Consider the following 25,268-nt stretch of genomic DNA (forward strand, 5'->3'; position numbering starts at 1 on the left):
CTTTCTCACTACACTGTATATCAGACATTCGTAAAAACCTTTGAATTGAAGTGTAAAAAGACAGTTTAGCAAATCGAGTTTGCTGCCTCTCTGATGTGATTCTTCTGCTCCCAGTGTAGCGCGTCTAATTTATTACAGGGGGTTAGATTAAACTGTGTCTGACGGGCATAAGAAAAAAATTGACGCTTGTGGTGTTGTTTGGCCATAATGCTCTATCAACATGTCTCTATCCTCAGTCTGTTATAATGTGTATTAACATCAACCAGCTGTCTGGATCTACATTTGAACCCAATGTTTCCGATTTGAATTGTGAAACAAACATCCTCCTACACAACTCTCTGTAGTTATCCTTTATATTCCCCAAGTCTGCTTTAGATGTAATGCATATCAAACAACAAATCAACCCTGGCTAACGCTGGTCATTTAAGCATGGCGTAAACAATGCATAGCTTTTATTTTGCAGAGAGAGAGAGAGAGAAAACTGTATCTGCTTCATGCACTTATGTGATATGTGTTTGTTGTTGCGTTTTTTTGATCTGCCATGCGTACGCAGTTACAGTAGGATCATTCAGGACACTTACCAACCATCTTTGAAGAAACAGTACCCATTCAGTGAGCAATCTGTGTGAGGTTAATTGTATTGTCTTCCATATAAAGAAACATTTACATTGTTTCTTTATATTAGGGCGAGCAAGGGGATGATGGGAAGGTTGAGGGTCCGAATGGTCTTCCAGGTGACAGAGTGAGTTACTCCCCATTCTCTTCTCTCATCTTTCATTACTAATCCCAATACGGTTGTGAGGGTCTTTACTATCGACCTATTCTTCTGTTTTTGATCAGGGTCCTCCAGGAGACAGAGGAGAGAGAGGGGAATCAGGGGATCCAGGATACCTAGTAAGTGTTATGAATATGCATTTAAACAAACCAGTCAACCAGCTGTTTGGTCAAAAAAATCCTGACCAATTGAATTTCAGTTATATATTCCAGGTTGTCTCATTGGTTAGACTTTTGACACTGACATCTACCTGTAAAATATTATAGCAAAAGATTCACTCGGCTAGAGCAAGAAGGATTTTGAAGAGTAAAATTAAAATATTTGTGTGAGAAGAGACATCTGAACAGGGTATATTTGCAACAACTTCTGAATCTTTACATTTGATTAGTATTTCTTCAGGGGGAAGTTTATCTCCACTCTCAGACTCATTTATTGTGTGCTGCAATGATTTTCTGCTCCCAATGACACACTTGCACGCTCTCAAATTCAATTTGTTCACCCTACACTGAACATGTGCACACTTCATGTGTTTTATATGCGCTTGTAACGGATTATCTGCTAGCATGAGTTTTGGCTTCGATATAACGCCATATCTTTGCAACTGATGTCATATGGGGCATTTACATGCTGTCGGAATTATCTGAAGTTCTGAGTTTTGACTCAGAAGTTTCACTTGAACGAAACTCCAAGTCATAATTACAAGTGGGAAACTCTAAGAACATTTTGCTACCCAAGTTGCCGAGATGTACATTCACCACTGACCTTTCACCTTTTCAACCTAAACATGACAACAAATCTGTTTTTTATAACTACAAACGTATAAATTATGTCTTAGGGGAAAGAAAGTGTGTTTGTTCTTTGCAATAACATTTCTTATTGTTGTAATATCCCCAACGTAGGTGTTAGTTTCACCAATTAAGGATTCAAGCTTTAAGCAAACTAGCTAACTTTATTATTAGCAACGTTAACTAGCTTATTTGGGTTTTTAGGTTTTATTTATTCGCACCAAAGAAAACAAGTGAAAGACATAACAGTACAGATAACAAACTGCATGGAGGAGACTACTGGGTAGTTTGGTTCATCAGGCTAACCCCTAGTCTATGCAGGAATTCCAGAGTATGGAACCTCTGTATCTGATAGAGAATTGACTGTGAGGTGCGGCAGTGGGAGGGTGCAGGTTATCGCAGTGTCTTGTGTTGTATGCATGACTTTGGGAATTTACCTGGAAGAATCCATTGAAGGGTTTAGGTAGGCTGTCTGGGAGGTATGTGTATTTGTAGATGAAGGTGCATAATTGGAGTATATTAAATGTTGCAGATAGACAATATATTGAGTTTCTTAAACAGAGGGACAGATGGAGGCAAGTAGTTAAAGGGGGTGGCTAGTCTTGCAAATTTCTTCAGTGTGATGAGTAATTTGTGTAGGTAGGGAGCATACAGTATGTACTGGCCCAGATAATATTGCAGTAAATGAGATATGGGTAAATTAATCTGTAGTATAGCATTAGGAAGCAAGACTGATGAACCAAACCACTAATTTTTCTGATGATACCAACGGAATTCACCACTTTGCTAAAGACAAAGTGAATATGATATATAACTTTTCATCAACTAGAACACCTAAGAATCAAGTGGATGGAACCTGGTCCATTTTATTCCCACCAATGGAGATTCTGACTCTTAAAAAAAAAAAAAAGTGTTTATTTTCTTTTTTTTTATATAAAAAAATATGTATTATTCTTACCAGTAAATACAATGAAGTTGGATTCTTTTACATTGAAAGGTTATTTATTTACCTGGAACCCTTCAGAAACCTTGGCCATGCCTGAGTTGGCTTCATTGATTAGTGAATTGAAATTCTTGATTGATAAAATCATTAGCAAAAAGAATGGGAAGTATGGTAGAAGACACAGCAGCAAGGTCTTTGATATAGATTAGGAATAACAAAGGTCCAAGGATTGAACCCTGTGGAACGCCACAGGATATCTTGGCCCTGGTAGATGCACAACCATTTGCATTTACAAATTGTTCTCTATCATAAACATAATTATATAGCCATTTATATGTATAATCATGAAAACCGAAATAATGCAATATAGTAATATTTAATGATCAACCATGTTGAATGCTTTTGATAAATCTAGAAAGATGCCAAGAGTGTATTCATTGTTGTTTAGGGCTATAAAGATTTTATCCACAAGTTGTAAAAGAGTCATATCTGTAGAGTAGTTTTTATGAAAACCATATTGGTGCTCATATAGAATAAAGTGTTGGTTTAAATGTTTCAACATTCTTTTACACACCAGTTTCTCTAGGATTTTTGAAAAACATCATAGTACAGATATTGGGCGATAATTTGTAAAAGATCTTGGATCCTCAGATTTACAAAAACACAGTAATGGGAAGCACAAATAAAATATCACATCACCCAGAAAAACAGTTACATTCCTCCACAAATAAGTCCTCAATCAATACCTTAAATTGCCCAAACGGCACCAGAACATCAAGATGAAATGTATTTTGTTTCAGCAGTATGGTGCATTAAAACTAAAAGCAGATTTACCTAGCTCGGTGGGAACCCTATCCTATGAACGGGTTAGGCAACTCAGATGCATATACTTCAACTGCAAAGTTAGATAAGACGGAAGTTTATGAAGTATTTGTATTTGTATTTATTATGGATCCCCATTAGCTGCTGCCAAGGAAGCAGCTACTCTTACTGAGGTCAAGCAAAACTAAGGCAGTTATACATTTTTAAAACATTACAATACATTCGTAACAGATTTCACAACATATTAAGTGTGTGCCCTCAGGCCTCTACTCTACTACCACATACCTATAACACAAAATCCATGTGTACATGTTGAATGTATGTTATCATGTATTTGTATGCATGTGTCTATGTTTGTGTTGCTTCACAGTTCCCGCTGTTCCATAAGGTGTATTTTTATCTGTTTTTTAAATTTAATTTTACTGCTGGCAAAAGTTACTTGATGTGGAATAGAGTTCCATGTAGTCATGGCTCTATGTTATACTGTGCGCCTCCCATAGTCTGTTCTGGACATGGGGACTGTGAAGAGACCTCTGGTGGTATGTCTTGTGGGGTATGCATGGGTGTCAGAGCTGTTCTCTTTTGCCTCATCCCTCTCAACCATACAATTGTTCAATTCCTCATCAGTCTACGGGTATTTAACAGTTATTACAGTTATTTTCTTAATGGTGCATGCTTATTAGTAACTGTGATAAGCAATTTCATAAATGTGTCAAGTGCAGCGTCTGGTTGCTCGTCATTACACACCACGGACCAACAAATATTCTTCACACAACAACATAGGAATCACTAAAAAACGTATTGTATGACCTCTTATACACAATATTAGGCCCAGCCTTTGGAACTTTTTTTTACCCTAGATATGGCTACTATATTGTGATCACTAAATCCGATGGATTTGGATACTGCTTTCAAACAAATTTCTGCAGCATTAGTAAAGATATGATCAATAGTCAATTGATCAATAATATTATAATACTTTTAGCAAAAACATTTATTTTCAATTTACAATCTGTAGAAACAATCAGAAGAGAAGGATTCAGAACTTTTGTGAAACATCACAGTACAGTTGACAAATATATGGCAAATAGAAATCCAATATGGATGGTGTTAAGAGATAGATGGGAGGGGTTGAATGGAGCTGAAGGTTAGGACTAATAACAACTAATAACAACAAGGTAACTAATGTAAAACATACTGTGTCCATAATAAGTGTATAGGTTATACAGTGAGGGAAAAAAGTATTTGATCCCCTGCTGATTGTGTACGTTTGCCCACTGACAAAGAAATGATCAGTCTATAATTTTAATGGGAGGTTTATTTGAACAGTGAGAGACAGAATAACAACAAAAAACTCCAGAAAGACGCATGTCAAAAATGTTATAAATTGATTTGCATTTTAATGAGGGAAATAAGTATTTGTCCCCCTCTCAATCAGAAAGATTTATGGCTCCCAGGTGTCTTTTATACAGGTAACGAGCTGAGATTAGGAGCACACTCTTAAAGGGAGTGCTCCTAATCTCAGCTTGTTACCTGTATAAAAGACACCTGTGGCCAAGACCAAAGAGCTCTCCAAGAATGTCAGGGTCAAGATTGTAGACCTACACAAGGCTGGAATGGGCTACAAGTCCATCGCCAAGCAGCTTGGTGAGAAGGTGACAACAGTTGGTGCGATTATTCGCAAATGGAAGAAACACAAAAGAACTGTCAATCTCCCTCGGCCTGGGGCTCCATGCAAGATCTCACCTCGTGGAGTTGCAATGATCATGAGAACGGTGAGGAATCAGCCCAGAACTACATGGGAGGATCTTGTCAATGATCTCAAGGCAGCTGGGACCATAGTCACCAAGAAAACAATTGGTAACACACTACGCTGTGAAGGAATGAAATCCTGCAGCGCCCGCAAGGTCCCCCTCCTCAAGAAAGCACATATACAGGCCCGTCTGAAGTTTGCCAATGAACATCTGAATGATTCAGAGGAGAACTGGGTGTAAGTGTTGTGGTCAGATGAGACCAAAATCGAGCTCTTTGGCATCAACTCAACTCGCCGTGTTTGGAGGAGGAGGAATGCTGCCTATGACCCCAAGAACACCATCCCCACCGTCAAACATGGAGGTGGAAACATTATGCTTTGGGGGTGTTTTTCTGCTAAGGGGACAGGACAACTTCACCGCATCAAAGGGACGATGGACGGGGCCATGTACTGTCAAATCTTGGGTGAGAACCTCCTTCCCTCAGCCAGGGCATTGAAAATGGGTCGTGGATGGGTCTTCCAGCATTATAATGACCCAAAACACGGCCAAGGCAACAAAGGAGTGGCTCAAGAAGAAGAACATTAAGGTCCTGCAGTGGCCTAGCCAGTCTCCAGACCTTAATCCTATAGAAAATCTGTGGAGGGAGCTGAAGGTTCGAGTTGCCAAACGTCAGCCTCAAAACCTCAATGACTTGGAGAAGAACTGCAATGAGGAGTGGGACAAAATCCCCCCTGACATGTGTGCAAACCTGGTGGCCAACTACAAGAAACGTCTGACCTCTGTGATTGCCAACAAGGGTTTTGCCACCAAGTACTAAGTCATGTTTTGCAGAGGGGTCAAATACTTATTTCCCTCATTAAAATGCAAATCAATTTATAACATTTTGACATGCGTTTTTCTTGATTTTTTTGTTGTTATTCTGTCTCTCACTGTTCAAATAAACCTACCATTAAAATTATAGACTGATCATGTATTTGTCAGTGGGCAAACGTACAAAATCAGCAGGGGTTCAAATACTTTTTTCCCTCACTGTAGGTTGAGAACTTTTGTGAAAGAGCACAGTTTGAAAGATATGGCATGTAGAAGCAAACCGGATAGACATCATGGAAATGATCGGAGAGGTTGAGGGTAGAGGAAGTTCAGGAGTAAAAACAAACAAAAAATAACTATTGTAAAATTGACTGTGTCCATAAAATGTATGTATAAGCTGGAAGTAGATGGCTAAGCGTTGTTGCTCACTAGTTTACTCTAATTACGGGAGGTGTGGTGGGGTTGGAAAGTAATAAAGGGAAAATATATTTTTTTAAAGGACGTCTATATATGTATGTATATGTATTTATATATATGTATCTATGTATGTATGTACAGTACCAGTCAAAAGTTTGGACACACCTACTCATTCAAGGGTTGTTCTTTATTTTTTACTATTTTCTACATTGTAGAATAATAGTGAAGACATCAAAACAATGAAATAACAGATATGGAATCATGTAGTAATCAAAAAAGTGTTAAACAAATCAAAATATATTTGAGATTTGAGATTCTTCAAATAGCCACCCTTTGCCTTGATGACAGCTTTGCACACTATTTTGACTGGTACTGTATGTATGTATGTATGTATGTATGTATGTGTATATGTATGTATGTGTATATGTATGTGTATGTATATATTTGCGAGAAAAAAAATGGGGGATTGTAAGTGATGCAGACAATTACATTGATGGAAGTTACAATCTATCTGCAATATTAAAGTTGTTCTACCCCCTAAAATAAATAAAAAAATAGATATGATCAGCACATGTACTGTTTGTAACTACCCTGGTAGGTTGTTGGATAACCTGAACCAGGTTGCAGGCACTAGTAACAGTTTGAAGCTTTCTCTTGAGTGGGCAGCCTGATGAAAGCCAGTCAATATTTAAATCACCCAGAAAGTGTACCTCTCTATTGATTTCACATACATTATCAAGCTTTTCAGCCATGTTGTCCAGATACTGACTGTTAGCACTTGGTGGTCTATAGCAGCTTCCCACCAGAACGGGCTTTAGGTGAGGCAGATGAACCTGTAGCCATATTACTTCAACAGTATTTAACATGAGATCCTCTCTAAGGAATGTGTTTCTGAACATAGACCGCAACACATTGGCATTTCTGTATTTTCGGTAGATGTTATAAACATGTATTGCTACCACTGTATCATCAAAGGTATTATCTAAGTGAGTATCAGAGATAGTCAGAATATGAATGTCATCTGTTACAAACAAGTTATTGACTTCATGAACTTTGTTTCTTAGGCTACAGATGTTAATATGGGTATTATTAATATAATATATTTAGCACTTTTTTTGTTTTGTTTAAATTTTTAATGCTTTACTGGGAAGCTTATCATAAGTAGACTTGCTCATGTTATTTATATTGGAGCTGATAGTGCATGGTGAGCTGCACACCGTGGACTTCCTACTAGGACACACCACCTCACTGCTAACAGTATAACTCTGGTTCATAGGCATATGATTACTGCATACAATAGCTGTAGGATCAGCAGAGGCATTCAGGGCAGTAAGAGGGACATAAATTAGGTTACTTACATGGTGTCTTCCAGCGCCCCTAGGATAATGTGCATTTGCTGAAGCATTATGACAACTCAGCGATACAATGGTAGGGATTAAATGAGCTGTACTTGGGTCATTGATAAGTCATTGTCTCAACGCAGCCTTATAATGCTGTAAAAGGATCCAGGAACCCAAATGATTTGGGTGGATCCCAGCCTCCTTATAACATGAGCTTTGTTTCCAGAAGTTATCAAAATTGTCAATAAATGTTACACCCACAGAGCTGCAATAGTCTCGTAGCCAGTTATGGAGGGCTAAAGGTCTGCTGAACCGTTCAATGCCACGATTTAGGGAGGGCAGAGGGACAGATATAATGGGGCGTTTGTTGGTGTCAAGTAGAGACCCAATCAGTTCTTTAAAATCCATCTTCAGCTGTTCTTAGCTGCCCTTCATAATGTAATTTGACCCCACAGGAGCCATGACAGTATCAGCCCCCGGGGACTTACTCACAGCCTTGGGAAGCAAGCTGGTGATATCCTGAAGGGTTTGGCCGGCCGGGATGTCCTTGTCGAATCGCGCTCTAGCGACTCCTTGTGGCGGGCCGGGCACATGCACGCTGACTTCGGTCGCCAGTTGTACGTTGTATCCTCCGACACGTTGTGGCTGGCTTCTGGGTTAAGCAAGCAGTGCAGCTTGGCAGGGTCGTGTTTTGCAGGATGCATGGCTCTTGACCTTCACCTCTCCCGAGTCCGTACGGGAGTTGCAGCGATGGGACAAGACTGTAACTACCATTTGGATATCACAACAATAACAAAAAACTGTCACCTGTAACAAAACGAAGTGCACTATGGTAGATGGCATCCAAAGGTTTAAGAGTAGTAGTAGCTGCACTTTGATAAATAATAAATCACCATAATCAAGAACAGATAAAAAGGTTAACTGAATAATCTGCTTCCTACAGCTTAGAGAAAGGCACGATCTGTTTCTGTAGAAAAAGCCAACTTTAAATCTTAGCTTCTTAACCAGCTCATCTACAGTAAATGTTTTTTTTAATGTCAAATCCGTATCAATCCAATTGAACGTGAGTGAACATTTAGTTCATCTGAAACATTCTTACGAGACTTTGAAAACAACATGTAATTTGTTTTGCCCATATTAAGCACAAGTTTTGAATCAGCAAGGGATTCCTGCATAGCTATAAAATCTGACTGTAGTTTTGGCAGAGCCAGATCAACAGTCGGGGCAATAGCATACTTAATAGCATCGTCTGTATATACAGTGGGGGAAAAAAGTATTTAGTCAGCCACCAATTGTGCAAGTTCTCCCACTTAAAAAGATGAGAGAGGCCTGTAATTTTCATCATAGGTACACGTCAACTATGACAGACAAAATGAGATTTTTTTTCTCCAGAAAATCAGGATTTTTAATGAATTTATTTGCAAATTATGGTGGAAAATAAGTATTTGGTCAATAACAAAAGTTTCTCAATACTTTGTTATATACCCTTTGTTGGCAATGACACAGGTCAAACGTTTTCTGTAAGTCTTCACAAGGTTTTCACACACTGTTGCTGGTATTTTGGCCCATTCCTCCATGCAGATCTCCTCTAGAGCAGTGATGTTTTGGGGCTGTCGCTGGGCAACACGGACTTTCAACTCCCTCCAAAGATTTTCTATGGGGTTGAGATCTGGAGACTGGCTAGGCCACTCCAGGACCTTGAAATGCTTCTTACGAAGCCACTCCTTCGTTGCCCGGGCGGTGTGTTTGGGATCATTGTCATGCTGAAAGACCCAGCCACGTTTCATCTTCAAAGCCCTTGCTGATGGAAGGAGGTTTTCACTCAAAATCTCATGATACATGGCCCCATTCATTCTTTCCTTTACACGGATCAGTCGTCCTGGTCCCTTTGCAGAAAAACAGCCCCAAAGCATGATGTTTCCACCCCCATGCTTCACAGTAGGTATGGTGTTCTTTGGATGCAACTCAGCATTCTTTGTCCTCCAAACACGACGAGTTGAGTTTTTACCAAAAAGTTCTATTTGAGATCAGTCTCAAAAGGGGCGGGGCACGCGTAGACAAGATGGCATATTGAATAGAAATCGGTACAAAACACCTCAAGATAAAAACATAATATTCTAAATCAGTAAGTTAGACTAAATATTAGCATTTCATATATTCGCAGTTAATATAATTCAATCTGGATAATAACAGAAATAAGATCATAAGGCTAGAGAAATATATAGACAAATATTACAACAACAAGCAACACCCAAACATGACTGAAGACAAGCGTGGAGAGCCGATCCCCAAAAGGAAACGCGACTCATCGACTGATACAGATGATATATGCTTTTCACCACTGGGTATGGTAAGTGTGGAAAGCGACCTGTTGAAGTCGATAAATGACAAATTGGGCATACTAGAATTGGTCAGTAAAGACGTAAAAGAGTTGAAAGCGAGTCTTCAAATGAGTGACGAAAAAGCTTTGGTAATGGAGAAAGAAACCAAAGAAATAAAAGTGACAGTCTCTAAAATGGAAACGGACGTTAGGGAACTAAAAAAGGAGAACAATCTTCTGAGAGAAGCCTTACTAGACATCCAAACTAGATCGATGAGGGAAAATGTAGTACTTACGGGTATTCAGGAAAAGGAGGGAGAAATAACAGAGAATATTATGAAGGACTTCCTGCATACAGCGCTACAAATCCCACTCGAGGCTGTCGATAAAATCCAACTCGAACGTGTACATCGTTTCGGAAAAAGAGGCCAGAAATATGAGCGCCCAATCGTTGCCAAATTTGCTTTTTTTAAGGATAAAGCTATGGTGAAAAGCCTAGGAAAAAGACTTGCTGGCACGAAAATAGGCATGAATGATCAGTTCCCGAGGGAGATTGTAGAAAGGCGCAAAGTTCTGTATCCAATCTTCAAGGAAAACAGATTAAAAGGGAAACGTGTTGCACTAGTGGTGGATAAATTATATATTGACAACCAAATGTTCAGAGACACAAAGACTACTCCATGGCTATTCTAAAAGTTGTAATAGAGGAGTCAAATATTGGAGCACCTGATACTAGCAATGATAGGGATTGTAATATTAAATAACATTTATAGTAAGTATAGTATTTTATAAAAGGATACAACGATATAACAAGCAGAATAATACATCTTTAAATACAAATAATTAGAACATGGCTTTTTTGGCGGGAGGTTGTTGTTTTGGCGGATGGTTGTTGTGGTTGGTCCTGTGTTCTCTCTGGCGTCCTTTCCCCCTTGCGGCAGATGTGGATGCGGGTGCGTTTGCACGCTCGGCCCATTTCTTCCGCAGTCAACCATGTGGTGTGCATTTTTGTGTTTGAAAAGGTGCGGCGTTAAGTGAGTGAGAGGGGAAATGGTTGCATATCCCAGAGCCAACCGGGGGTCTATGAGCAGGGGTAGTGAGAGAGAGAGCTTTCAATTTTGTGTAGATGAGGGATATACATTTTTAAATATAGTATACATCTAATCTAATTATTCATTGTCCTATCATGATGGAAAATCCCTAACCCTATAACCTGGACACCCACCTGAGCGACCCATACACCAAAGAGAAGTTCCCATCTATTTTATGGACCTGCTGTGAATATGCAGCCTAAACAGAGAAATAAATGCGGTCAGAGACCTACTTGAGCAGCACCGCCCCCTCAAGATTCTGAGCCTGCCTGGCAGGGTTGGTCCTACAAAGCCAGAGCCCCCTGATGGGAGAGCATAATATACAAGGAAATTCTCAAAGCTGCTAATGAGAACCTTGACGACCTTTTACCTAGCCGGTGGGGATTCCGGTGGGGTACGCCCACCCAGGTAGTGGCAGTGCTGGCAACACTGGCTGCAGTAACCCATGGGGAGGGGGTCACACTCGGACAATCAGAGAGGGGGTTTATCATTGTGGCCCAGGTGGCACAAAATAATCAAAGGTCTGACCGCATGGAGATGCTTGGGAAAATGGTTACAACAGGGGATCAGAGTGTTTGTGTCTCAGGTGAAGAGGGTGGATCTGATCTCCATCACCTAGGACTTGACATAGATTAAGTAGATTAATCAAATCTCACATTGTTATCAATTTCTGCTCAATCTGCATGCTTTCTCAATCAGCTTTAACTGTATGTGCACTCGTAGATCAAGTTATTTCTCGAGTTGGGCTCTGGGATATAACAGCCGTTGAGTATCTGATTTTATGGTGGATTGTGGAGGAGGGGGGTTGAGTGTGTTGGAGTATGTGAGTATGTGCGTGTGTGCTTGTCTGGCATCTGTTGTGGGGGGGTGGGGATGTTGGGGGGGAGGGTATGGGATGGACCACGGGAATTATTTGCTAGGATAATAATTGCTTGTCAATGTATTAAATGTAATACAATGGCAATCCGGGTTATATGTTAGAATCCTATGCGTGAACTGCCGACATTATTACGCATATTAATTGATAATGATGGAAAATAGGATATGCATAATTAAAAAATATATAGTTATATAGATATATATATATATATATAGAGGTGAAAGCATTGGAAATGCTTTTGGCGGTTAATCTGCTTCTGTTTTGTGGGTGGCACTGTGTGCTGTTTTCGATGGATGGGTCCTGGCCTCTCGGGGCCTTAGGGATACGGAGGGACGTGGGTGGGATGCTGATCACTGGGATGACGGCTCAACTTGGGATGGGGAGGGGCTTTAGCGGGGGAATTAGTGGAGAACAATTGAAGGGTTACTCCGTAGCAATGCAAATATCACGGTACAGCTATATGGACACTCAATCATTACGCTATTTTCTATTGGTAAATTTACAAACATATATAATGATAAATAGACTTGAAACTTGTATCTCATTATGGTGTATGGTGAAATAAGTATAGCCAGTTATAATTGTAATGGCTTAGCTGATAATAACAAAAGAAGAACAATATTTACATGGCTCAAAGAGAAGGAATATAATATCTATTGTATACAGGAAACTCATTCAACAATTCGAGATGAAGTAGCATGGAAAAAAGAATGGGGGGGGGGGGAATATACTTCTCCCATGGGCAAAGAAATTCAAAAGGGGTGATGATATTAATTAATAGTAATTTCGATCCGAATGTGCAAATTGTCCAAATAGATACGCAAGGTAGATGGATTATTTTAAATATGTTATTGGACCATAAACAGATATGGCTCATTAACCTTTACGGACCAAATAATGATAATCCACAATTCTTTGACAATATATATAATAAATTATCAAGCCTGCAAGCAACTCAAGACAATATTATTATGGTGGGGGATTATAATACTGTTTTAAATAGCTCAATGGACCGAAAAGGAAATCACACCACAAACAATCACCCACATGCTCTTAAGGAAATTGTGAATGTCATGGATACATTAGAACTAGTAGATATATGGAGGCTTAAATATACTGATCTAGTGAGATATACATGGCGGAGACTGAATCAAGCTAGTCGTCTTGACTTCTTTCTTATCTCATTCTCGTTGGCACCAAAAGTAAAAAAAGTGTTGATAGGGGACAGAATGCGGTCGGACCATCATATAATAGGCATATACATTACTCTTACTGAATTTCAACGTGGGCGAGGATATTGGAAATTTAATCAAAGCCTATTGGATGATAATTTATTTATAATTAGAACAAAGGAATTTATAACTGACTTTTTCCAACATAACAGCGAATCCCCTTATTGTATGGGACACCTTTAAATGTGCCTTTAGAGGCCATGCAATTCAGTACTCATCTCGAAAACAAAAGCAATTTAGGTCAAAAGAGTTTATACTAAGAAAGGAAATAGAAAGTCTAACAGAACAGATAGATGGCAATAAAAACTGTAACATAGAGGCTCAGAATAAATTAGAGGAAAAACTAAAAGAAATGGAGAAACTTATTCAAGAAAGATCAAGTGTAATATATTATATAAATAAAGCAAACTGGATGGAATATGGGGAAAAATGCACAAAATTATTTTTTAATCTTCAACATAGGAATGCTACCAAAAATAACTTAATGAAACTGGTTACAATTGACGGAGTCACCCACAATTCACCAAATGATATTTTGAAGGAAGAAACAAAGTACTTTAAGCTTATGTTTTCTTTTCAGTCGCCTCCATCTCCTCTAACTGAAGCTAATTGTAGAGATTTTTTTTCTATTGATAATGTCAAATTAACAGCCACACAGAAAGACTCATGTGAAGGTGAAATTACAGAGGAGGAACTTCTGGATGCAATTAAAGACTTTAAGTCCGGGAAAACTCCAGGGTTGGATGGCATACCAGTCGAGGTATACCAAACCTTTTTTGATATACTAAGAGGACCGTTAAGAGCATGTTTTAACCACTCCTATGTAAATGGTAGATTATCTGACACTCAAGAAGAAGGTCTGATCTCATTATTACTGAAACAGGATACAAGTGGAAAATATAAAGATCCAGTCCATTTACAAAATTGGAGGCCCCTTATACTTCAGTGTTGTGATGCAAAAATCCTAGCAAAATGTATAGCGCATAGAATTAAAAAGGTATTGTCGGATATTATTCATTCTAATCAGACAGGTTTTTTACATGGAAGATACATTGGAGATAATATAAGGCAAGTATTGGAAACAATAGAACACTATGGAAAATATAGGAAACCAGGCCTGCTATTCATAGCAGAATTTGAAAAGGCATTTGATAAAGTTTGACTGGGGTTTATATATAAATGCCTGGAGCATTTCAATTTTGGAGAATCTCTTATAAAATGGGTCAAAATCATGTATAGTAACCCTTGGTGTAAAATAGTAAATAATGGCTATTTCTCAGAAAGTTTTAAACTGTCAAGAGGAGTGAAACAAGGTTGTCCACTATCGGCATATCTATTTATTATGGCCATCGAGATGTTAGCTATTAAAATCAGATCCAACAATAATATCAGGGGATTAGAAATACAGGGCTTAAAAACAAAGGTGTCATTGTACGCAGATGATTCATGTTTTCTTTTAGATCCACAACTAGAATCCCTCCACAGCCTCATAGAGGATCTAGATACATTTTCTAACCTCTCTGGATTAAAACCAAATTATGACAAATGTACTATACTACGTATTGGATCACTAAAAAATACAATTTTTACATTACCATGTAGTTTACCAATAAAATGGTCTGATGGTGATGTGGATATACTCGGAATACATATCCCAAAGGAAATAAATGATCTCACTTCAATAAATTTTAATAGAAAGTTAGCAAAAATAGATAAGATCTTACTACCATGGAAAGGAAAATACCTGTCAATTTGTGGAAAAATCACCCTGATTAACTCTTTAGTATTATCCCAGTTTACCTATTTGCTTATGGTCTTGCCTACGCCTAGCAAACAGTTTTTTAAATTATATGAGAAAAAAATATTCAATTTTATTTGGAATGGCAGCCAGACAAAATTAAAAGAGCATATTTATATAATGAATATGAATTCGGAGGACAAAAATTATTAAATATTAAAGCATTAGACCTATCACTAAAATCTTCAGTCATCCAAAAGTTATACTTAAATCCGAACTGGTTCTCAAGCAAATTAGTAAGATTGTCTCACCCACTGTTCAAGAAAGGCCTTTTTCCCTTTATTCAGATTACAACCTCTCACTTTCAGTTATTTGAAAAGGAAATAATCTCCCAAATGTCACTATTTCTAAAACAAGCCATAGAAAGTTGGTTGCAATTTCAATTTAATCCTCCAGAAACGACAGAACAAATAATGCAACAAATATTGTGGTTAAATTCAAATATACTAATTGACAAAAAACCTTTATTTTTTGACAGAATGTTTAAAAAAGGTATAATCTTCGTAAATGATATCATCGGTAGGACTGGTGGAGTTATGTCGCACATGCAGCTAACAAAAACATATGGAAATGTCTGCTCTACCCAAAATTACAACCAAATAATTGCAGCCTTACCGCAAAAGTGGAAGAGGAAAGTTGAAGGGGGAGAAAGTAAGTAACTTGTCTGTCGGCCTTGCATTAAAGAACATAATTGGTTAAGGAAAACTGTGATAAATAAAAAAGTATATCAGTTTCACTTAAGGACCAAAGGATTGACAACCGTCCCATATAGATTGCAAAATAATTGGGAAGAGATCTTTGACGTACCAATCCCATGGCATAGTGTTTATGAACTGACACGCAAAACGACACCGGATTCAAAAATTTTAATCTTTCAATTTTAATTATTATATAAAATTCTTGCTACCAATAGAATGTTATTTATATGGGGGATACAATCTTCCCAGCTCTGCAGATTTTGCTGTGAAGAGACAGAATCATTAGATCATTTGTTTTGGTTCTGTCCATTTGTAGCTTGTTTTTGGACACAGGTCCAGGAATGGCTAAAGGATTGCAATATTTACCTGGAACTAACCTTGCAGATAGCATTACTGGGTGATCTGAAAAGTCATAGTCAATCAATCAATAATATAATAATACTTTTAGCAAAAATGTTTATTTTTTATTCACAATCTGTAGAAGCAATGAGAATAGAAAGGTTCAGAACTTTTGTAAAACATCACAGTACGGTTGAAATATATATGGCAAATAGAAATCCTATATGGATGGTGTTAAGAGATAGATGGGAGGTATTGAATAGAGTTGAAGGATGGGACTAATAACAAATAACAACAAATAATAACAAAGATAGCTAATAATGTAAGCATACTGTGTCCATAATAAGTATATAGGTTGTATGTTGGGAGCTTTTGGGAAAGAGCACAGTTAGAAAGATATGGCATTTAGAAGCAAACCGGATGGACATCATGAAAATGATCGGAGAGGTTGAGAGTAGAAGAAGTTCAGGAGCAAAAACAAATAAAATAAAATTATTGTAAAATTGACTGTGTCCATAAAATTTAGATAGTAAGTATAAGCTGGAAGTAGAGGCCTAAGCATTGTTCTTCACTAATTTACCCCAAGTAGGGAAAGGATGGCGGGGTTGAAAAGTAATAAAGGGGAGTATATATATAAAAAACATGGGGGATTGGAAGTGATGCAGACAATTACATTGATGGAAGTTACAATCCATCTGCAATATTAAGCTGATCTACCCCCCAAGAAAAAAATAAAATAAACTACAGTGGTTGCTGTAATAATGCTATGCCCAGGCCTAAACCCTGATTGGTTTACATTCAAAATACATTTCTCAGATAAAAAGTTGTATATTCACAAAGGATCTAAGAATCTTAGCTAGACAAGGAAGCCTTGAAATGGGGCGAATATTATTAAATTAACTACTATCCCCACCCTTATGGAATGGCAGCACAAGAGCTGATTTCCATACTTTTGGAATATTTCCTGATAACAATGTTAAATACAAAATGTGGGTTATTAAGACAACAATGATGGGCGCTGCACACTTAAGCAGACCATGATCCAATTGGTTGGCCCCTGTGGATTTCTTGTTGTCTAGTGCTGGCAAAGAATCCAGGACTTATTTTTCTGTAAATGTTTTCATACTGGCCCCCCGTGGGAATCAAACCCACAACACTGGCATTGCAAACACCATGCTCTACCAACTGAGCTACATCCCTGCCAGCCATTCCCTCCTCTACCCTGGGACAATTGTGCGCCACCCCATGGATCTCCCGGTCACGTCCAGCTACGACAGAGCCTGGATTTGAACCAGGATCTCTAGTGGTACAGCTGTAGACCACTTAGACCACTGCGCCACTCAGGAGTAGCTAGACTTTTAGAAGTTCTAAGAGGCTTAGAAGTTTTTTCAAAGAGATAGCTCGCTGAAATAAAATGGTGATTAAATCCATGAATGATTGCAATTTTTTTCCATAATGAGGCCAGTGTCTGAATATTTTTTTTGTGGCAGAGAGGAGGAAGTAGAACCCTTTAGGGATTTGACCATTTTCTAGAATGTTGCTGGGTTCCCATTACAATCTGAAACAGCGGTTACATAATAATCAGATTTAGCCTTTCTAATTTGTCTTACACTATAATTCCTCAGTTGCTTAAAAGCATGCCAGTCTGGGCCTAAGCCTGTGTTCCTGGCCTTGATCCAAGCATCATCTCTTTTATAAATGACTTCTGCTAATTCCAGAGTGTACTAGGCATTCGATCTACCTTTAATCCTTATTTTTTTTAATGGAGCACGATTATACACAGTAGTACTGAAGACATCTGAATTTATGTGCCAGACCATGCCCACGTGAATGGTCAATTGTTGTTTTAGGTATTAGTCTGGAAAATGTTGTGTTGGGAGAACATTGTACTTAGATTCCACATTTCAAGTTTCGTACAGATCAGTCATTCGGTGCCAGAGGAGTAGCGTTTTGAGTGCCAGTGTTCAAGCTGTGAGCCCACTGTGCCACCATCAGGACAAATTAGACACATCACCCTAGGATGAGCTACTTCGGTACACCTTACCACACTTGGTAAATATCAGAATTCAAAATAAACCAGATCATCCAATATACTTTCAATGAATTTGATTTTTTTTAATGATATTGACTACTTTAAACATCTTCTCCTGAACCGCTACACCGACCCATTTTAGTATATAGGTCGATGAAGACGGCTGCACAGTACTGTCTATTATCGATCGCGGTTATAGTATCGTTTAGGACCTTGAGCGTGGCTGAAGTGCACCCATGACCAGCTCGGAAACCGGATTGCATAGCGGAGAAGGTACGGTGGGATTCGAAATGGTCGGTGATCTGTTTGTTAACTTGGCTTTCAAATACTTTCGAAAGGCAGGGCAGGATGGATATAGGTCTGTAACAGTTTGGATCTAGAGTGTCACCCCCTTTGAAGAGGGGGATGACCGCGGCAGCTTTCCAATCTCTGGGGATCTCAGACGTTACGAAAGAGAGGTTGAACAGGCTAGTAATAGGGGTTGCGACAATTTAATTTTGGTGGCTAGTTTTAGAAAGAAAGGGTCCAGATTGTCTAGCCCAGCTGATTTGTAGGGGTCCAGATTTTGCAGCTCTTTCAGAACATCAGCTGTCTGAATTTGTGTGAAGGAGAAGCGGGGGGGGGGGGGGGGGCATGGGCAAGTTGCAGCGGAGGGTGCAGAGTTGGTGGCCGGGGTAGTGGTAGCCAGGTGGAAAGTATGGCCAGCCGTAGCAAAATGCTTGTTGAAATTCTCGATTATTGTAGATTTATCGGTGGTGATAGTGTTTCCTAGCCTCAGTGCAGTGGGCAGCTGGGAGGAAGTGCTCTTATTCTCCATGGACTTTACAGTGTCCCAAAACTTTTTGGAGCTAGTGCTACAGGATGCAAATTTCTGTTTGAAAAAGTTAGCCTTTGCTTTCCTGACTGCTTGTGTATATTGGTTCCTAACTTCCCTGAAAAGTTGCATATCGCAGGGGCTATTTGATGCTAATGCAGTACGCCACAGGATGTTTTTGTGCTGGTCAAGGGCAGTCAAGTCTGAGGAGATCCAGGGGCTATATCTGTTCTTAGTTCTGTATTTTTTGAATGGGGCATGTTTATTTAAGATTGAGAGGAAATTACTTTTAAAGAACAACCAGGCATCCTCTACTGACGGAATGAGATCTATATCCATCCAGGATACCTGGGCCAGGTCAATTAGGAAGGCCTGCTCGCTAAAGTGTTTTAGGGAGCGTTTTGACAGTGATGAGGGGTGGTCGTTTGACCGCGGACCCGTTACGGACGCAGGCAATAAGGCAGTGATCGCTGAGATCCTGGTTGAAGACAGCGGAGGTGTATTTAGAGAGTAAGTTAGTCAAGATGATATCTATGAGGGTACCCATGTTTACGGATTTAGGGTTGTACCTGGTAGGTTCGTTGATAATTTGTGTGAGATTGAGGGCATCTAGTTTGGATTGTAGGATGGCCGGGGTGTTAAGCATATCCCAATTTAGGTCACCAAGCAGTACGAACTCTGAGGATAAATGGGGGGCAATCAATTCACTTATGGTGTCCAGGGCACAGCTGGGGGCTGAGGGGGGTCTGTAGCAAGCTGCAACAGTGAGAGACGGTGGATTTTTAGAAGTAGAAGCTCAAACTGTTTGGGCACAGACCTGGATAGTATGATAGAGCTCTGCAGGCTATCTCTACAGTAGATTGCAACTCCACCCCCTTTGGCAGTTCTATCTAGACGGAAAATGTTGTAGTTGGGGATGGACATTTCAGAATTTTTGGTGGCCTTCCTAAGCCAGGATTCAGACACTGCTAGAACATCAGGGTTGGCGGAGTGTGCTAACGCAGTGAATAACTAAAACTTAGGAAGTAGACTTCTGATATTTACATGCAAGAAACCAAGACTTTTGCGATTACAGAAGACAGCAAATGATAGCGCCTGGGGAGTAGGAGTGATACTGAGGGCTGCAGGGCCTTGGTTAGTCTCTACATCACCGGAGGAACAGAGAAGGACTAGAATAAGGATACGGCTAAAGGCTTTAAAAACTGGTCTTCTAGTGCGTTGGGTACATAGAATAAAGGGGGCAGATTTCCGGGCATTGTAGAAAAGATTCAGGGCATTATGTACAGACAAGGATATGGAAGGATATGAGTAAAGTGGAGGTAAACCTAAGCGTTGGGTAACAATGAAAGAGATAGCATCACTGGAGGCACCAATTGAGTCGGTCTCCGCGTGTATGGTGGGTGGGACAAAGGAGCTATCTAAGGCAGGTTTAGCTGGGCTGGGGGATCTACAGTGAAATAGTACAATTAGAAATAACCGAAACAACAATAAGCTGACCATATTGACAAGGGAGAGAGGCATAAAGCAATCACAGGTGTAATTTGAGAGAGCTAAGACAACAGCTGGTAATGACGACACAGTTTGGACTGAGGCTAAACATAAACAGGATGCAGTACCGTAAAAAGGAACAGTCCAGCAGAAATCAGCTGTATAGCCGAGTTATCATAAGGTCCGGTGAACAGCAATAGGATAGTTCGGAGGTAGTTCGGGGGCTGCTAAAGCACTAGCGAGCAAGAGGCCATGGCTAGCGTATGCTAGTGGGCCGGGGCTAGCAGATGGAATCTTCGAGGTCGATGTCGTAACGGGAAGCCTGTTGTAACCACATCAGACGATTTCGTCGGCAGACCAGTCGTGTAGGATCGGCGGGGCTCCGTGTCAACAATAGGTGGTCCCGTCCGGTTGACAGAGAGGTAGATAGCCAGGAGATGGGAGATGGGCCTAGCTCAGGATGATTAGCCAGACCACAACGTCCATATTGTTGCAGCTAGCTGGTAGCGATGAATCCGGAGTTAAAGGTCCAGTGATTCAGTGATTCCGGCAGAAAAACTGATATGTTCTGGGTCGATAATGCGCTGTGCAGACAGTGCAGACTGGCCGAATAATAGTCCAGACTAGAGCTGGCTGGTAGGTGGTGCAGGCCACGGACAATGTTGAAAAACCGCTAACGGTAGCTGATAGCAAGTAGCTAGTTAGCTGGCTACTCCCGTCCGGTAGACCTAGAGGTAGATAGCCGGGATATGAGCCTGGCTCTAGGCTAGCTCAAGGCTAACTGGTGCTTGCATCGGGGGCAGTGGTGATTAGCCAAACAGCAACATCCATTCGGTTGCGGCTAGCTAGTTGCGATCCGGTGATTAATGTCCAGTGATTAAATTATTCCGACAGAAAAATCCAATGTTCTGGGTGAAATACAGCTAACTGTGGCTAATAGCAAGTAGCTAGTTAGCTGGCTAGCTAGTTTCAACTGGAGATTCTAGAAGGATGAAAAGTCTGATAGGAAAATATGTATGAAAAATACAAAAAAACAGGGTATTGACAGGCTATTTACAGACACACGACAAAAACAGGACTGCACTACTACGCCATCTTGGATTCTACCAGTGTTCTTGGGGTCATAGGCAGCATTCATCCTCCTCCAAACACAGCGAGTTGAGTTGATGCCAAAGAGCTCGATTTTGGTTTCATCTGACCACAACACTTTCACCCATTCTCCTCTGAATCATTCAGATGTTCATTGGCAAACTTCTTTCTTGAGCAGGGGGACCTTGCGGGCGCTGCAGGATTTCAGTCTTTCACGGCGTAGTGTGTTACCAATTGTTTTCTTAGTGACTATGGTCCCAGCTGCCTTGAGATCATTGACAAGATACTCCCGTGTAGTTCTGGGCTGATTCCTCACTGTTCTCATGATCATTGCAACTCCATGAGGTGAGATCTTGCATGGAGCCCCAGGCAGAGGGAGATTGACATTTCTATTTTGTGTTTCTTCCATTTGCAAATAATTGCACCAACTGTTGTCAACTTCTCACCAAGTGCTTGGCGATGGTCTTGTAGCCCATTCCAGCCTTGTGTAGGTCTACAATCTTGTCCCTGATATCCTTGGAGAGCTCTTTGGTCTTGGCCATGGTGGAGAGTTTGGAATCTGATTGATTGATTGCTTCTGTGGACAGGTGTCTTTTATACAGGTAACAAACTGAGATTAGGAGCACTCCCTTTAAGAGTATGCTCCTAATCTCAGCTCTTTACCTGTATAAAAGACACCTGGGAGCCAGAAATCTTTCTGATTGAGAGGGGGTCAAATACTTATTTCCCTCATTAAAATGCAAATCAATTTATAACATTTTTGACATGCGTTTTTCTGGATTTTTTTGTTGTTATTCTGTCTCTCACTGTTCAAATAAACCTACCATTATCAGCAGGAGATCAAATACTTTTTTCCCTCCCTCATATAGTTGAAGTCGGAAGTTTACATAAACCTTAGCCAAATACATTTAAATTCAGTTTTTCACAATTCCTGACATTTAATCCTAGTAATAATTCCCTGTTTTAGGTCAGGTAGGATCACCACTTTATTTTAAGAATGTGAAATGTCAAAATAATAGTACAGATCATTATTTATTTCAGTTTTTATTTATTTTATCACATTCCCAGTGGGTCGGAAGTTTACATACACTCAATTAGTATTTGGTAGCATTGCCTTGAAATTGTTTAACTTGGGTCAAACGTTTCGGGTAGCCTTCCACAAGCTTCCCACATTAAGGTGGGTGAATTTTGGCCCATTCCTCCTGACAGAGCTGGTGTAACTGAGTCAGGTTTGTAGGCCTCCTTTCTTGCACACGCTTTTTCAGTTCTGCCCACAAATTGAGGTCAGGGCTTTGTGATGGCCACTCCAATACCTTGACTTTGTTGTCCTTAAGCCATTTTGCCACAACGTTGGAAGTATGCTTGGGTTCATTGTTCATTTGGAAGACCCATTTGCGACCCAGCTTTAACTTCCTGACTGATGTCTTGAGATTTTGCTTCAATATATCCACATAATTTTCCTTCCTCATGATGCCATCTATTTTGTGAAGTGCACTAGTCCCTCCTGCAGCAAAGCACCCCCACAGCATTATGCTGCCACCCCCGTGCTTCATGGTTGGGATGGTGTTCTTCGGCTTGCAAGAACCCCCTTTTTCCTCCAAACATAACAATGGTAATTATGGCCAAACAGTTCTATTTTTGTTTCATCAGACCAGAGGACATTTCTCCAAAAATTACAATCTTTGTCCCCATGTGCAGTTGCAATCCATAGTCTGGCTTTTTTATGGTGGTTTTGGAGCAGTGGCTTCTTCCTTGCTGAGCGGCCTTTCAGATTATGTCAATATAGGACCTGTTTTACTGTGGATATAGATACTTTTGTACCCGTTTCCTCCAGCATCTTCACAAGGTCCTTTGCTGTTTTTCTGGGATTTATTTGCACTATTCGCACCAATGTTCAACTCAAGGAGACAGAATGCGTCTCCTTCCTGAGTGGTATGACGGCTGCGTGGTCCCATGGTGTTTATACTTGCATACTATTGTTTGTACAGATGAACGTGGTATCTTCAGGCATTTGGAATTTGCTCTGAAGGATGAACTAGACTTATGGAGGTCTACAATTTTTTTCTGAGGTCTTGGCTGATTTCTTTTGATTTTCCCATGATGTCAAGCAAAGAGGCACTGAGTTTGAAGTAGGCCTTGAAATACATCCACAGGTACACCTCCAATTGACTCAAATGATGTCAATTAGCCTATCCGAAGCTTCTAAAGCCATGACATAATTTTCTGGAATTTTCCAAGCTGTTTAAAGGGACAGTCAACTTAGTGTATGTAAACTTCTGATCCACTGGAATTGTGATACAGTGAATTATAAGTTAAATAATCTGTCTGTAAACAATTGTTGGAAAAATTACTTGTGTCATGCACAAAATAGATATCCTAACCGATTTGCCAAAACTATAGTTTGTTAACAAGAAATTTGTGGAGTGGTTGAAAAACGAGTTTTAATGACTTCCGACTTCAACTGTATGAAGAACTAAGAGCCTGCTGAACCTTTCGCAGCCGCGACCCAGCGACGGCACGGGACCATAGATAATCAGATGCTTTTCAGAGCCTTTTAGGATGTTGATAACCTCAATAAAACCCTGTTTCATTAGCTCTGGTTTACCCTTTTTGATATAATTTGATCCCACATGCACTACAACAGCAGCAGCCCTTGGCTGCTGATGTAGGACGGACGGAAGAAATGCTCTGATATCCTTCATCGTAGCCCCCGGGTAGCACAGGAACTGAGATGTTGGCAATGATGATGGCTGGAGGAAGGTAAGTGGCCATGGACATCCAGCCTTTTCTGAGCCTCCTTGGGGACCGACGGGAGATGGGGGACGGAGTACCCACATCATCAATGGAAGCCCTCCGAACAGGGGGAGGGGCTGGAGCCTTAGACACCCTCGAGGCCTGATATGAGAGGGAGCCCAGGGGGTACTGGTCTGTGGTAGAATACCCCTGAGCTGGACCCTCAGGAGACAGGGTAGAAGATGAAGGAGCAGGAATCTCTGGAAGCAGGTGGGCAAAACTGTTGGTCAGCAGGATGGATCCCCCGAAGACATTTCAGCCCCATTCACCAAAGACCGCTGCCTTGCGCTGAGCTTAGGGTGTGTGATGTGCCTCCACTGGGATGCAGGATCGATAACTGCGGCATCCGCCAGCTCCTCATAAAGCACCCTTGCTCCTTTATTCTCCAAGGGGGGTGGTGAGGGGGGGCCGGGATGGGAGGGTGGTAGGATGGGAAGGGCGGGTGAGATGGGAAGGGAGAGGTGACTTCATTATGGAGGGGTCTGTGCAGGGCAGCCCTGGCCAGTCAGTCAGAGAGTGGTGACACAGTGGTGAGGCAGTGGATCGACAACCGGGCTAAGGAGTTGAAAAGGAATACGCTGCAATGTCTCAATTTGCTTACTCTGGACGTCCAGCTCAGACATATACTGTATTCCTCAATAAACTGACAGTTTCCACATTGGACAATATTATCCCAGAACTAGGTGCACAATAGGTGCAGCTCCTACATGGGATGAAACGATCACCGTAGTCTCTGAAGATGGTAGCCACCAATCTGGAAAAAGTCAGTTTCCCCGTATGGCGGAAAGTGGTAGAAGTCATTTAAAATCGACAAAAATAAAATAGGTTGGCGAGGAATCAACTAAAAGTCAATCAATCCACACAGTGTGATACTTCGATTGAATCACACAGTTTGTAGGATCACCACAGTTATATGCAGCAAGCCCAAACCCAATCACAGACTAGAAACCAGACAGCACTAGGAGGACCCACAATAAACACAAACAAGGCACAAAACTCACCAGCATAAGAACAGGAAGGAGAGAGTGATTAAATGCTGGGACCCTGT

General features: G+C 40.4%; 1 protein-coding gene across 1 annotated transcript in view; it reads left to right on the forward strand.

Annotated features, from left to right (window-relative positions):
* The window catches only part of col27a1a (collagen, type XXVII, alpha 1a), a gene marked incomplete at both ends in the record, with an annotated part of 366,083 nt that overhangs the window by 275,869 nt on the left and 64,946 nt on the right, over nt 1-25,268 (forward strand). The window contains 2 exons of the mRNA XM_084160593.1: nt 686-742; nt 841-894. Of these exons, the coding sequence (XP_084016719.1) occupies nt 686-742; nt 841-894 (111 nt within the window). The remainder of the gene's footprint in view (nt 1-685; nt 743-840; nt 895-25,268) is intronic.

The sequence above is a fragment of the Coregonus lavaretus genome (genome assembly GCF_964263955.1).
Source record: "Coregonus lavaretus genome assembly, chromosome: 4".
NCBI lineage: Eukaryota > Metazoa > Chordata > Actinopteri > Salmoniformes > Salmonidae > Coregonus > Coregonus lavaretus.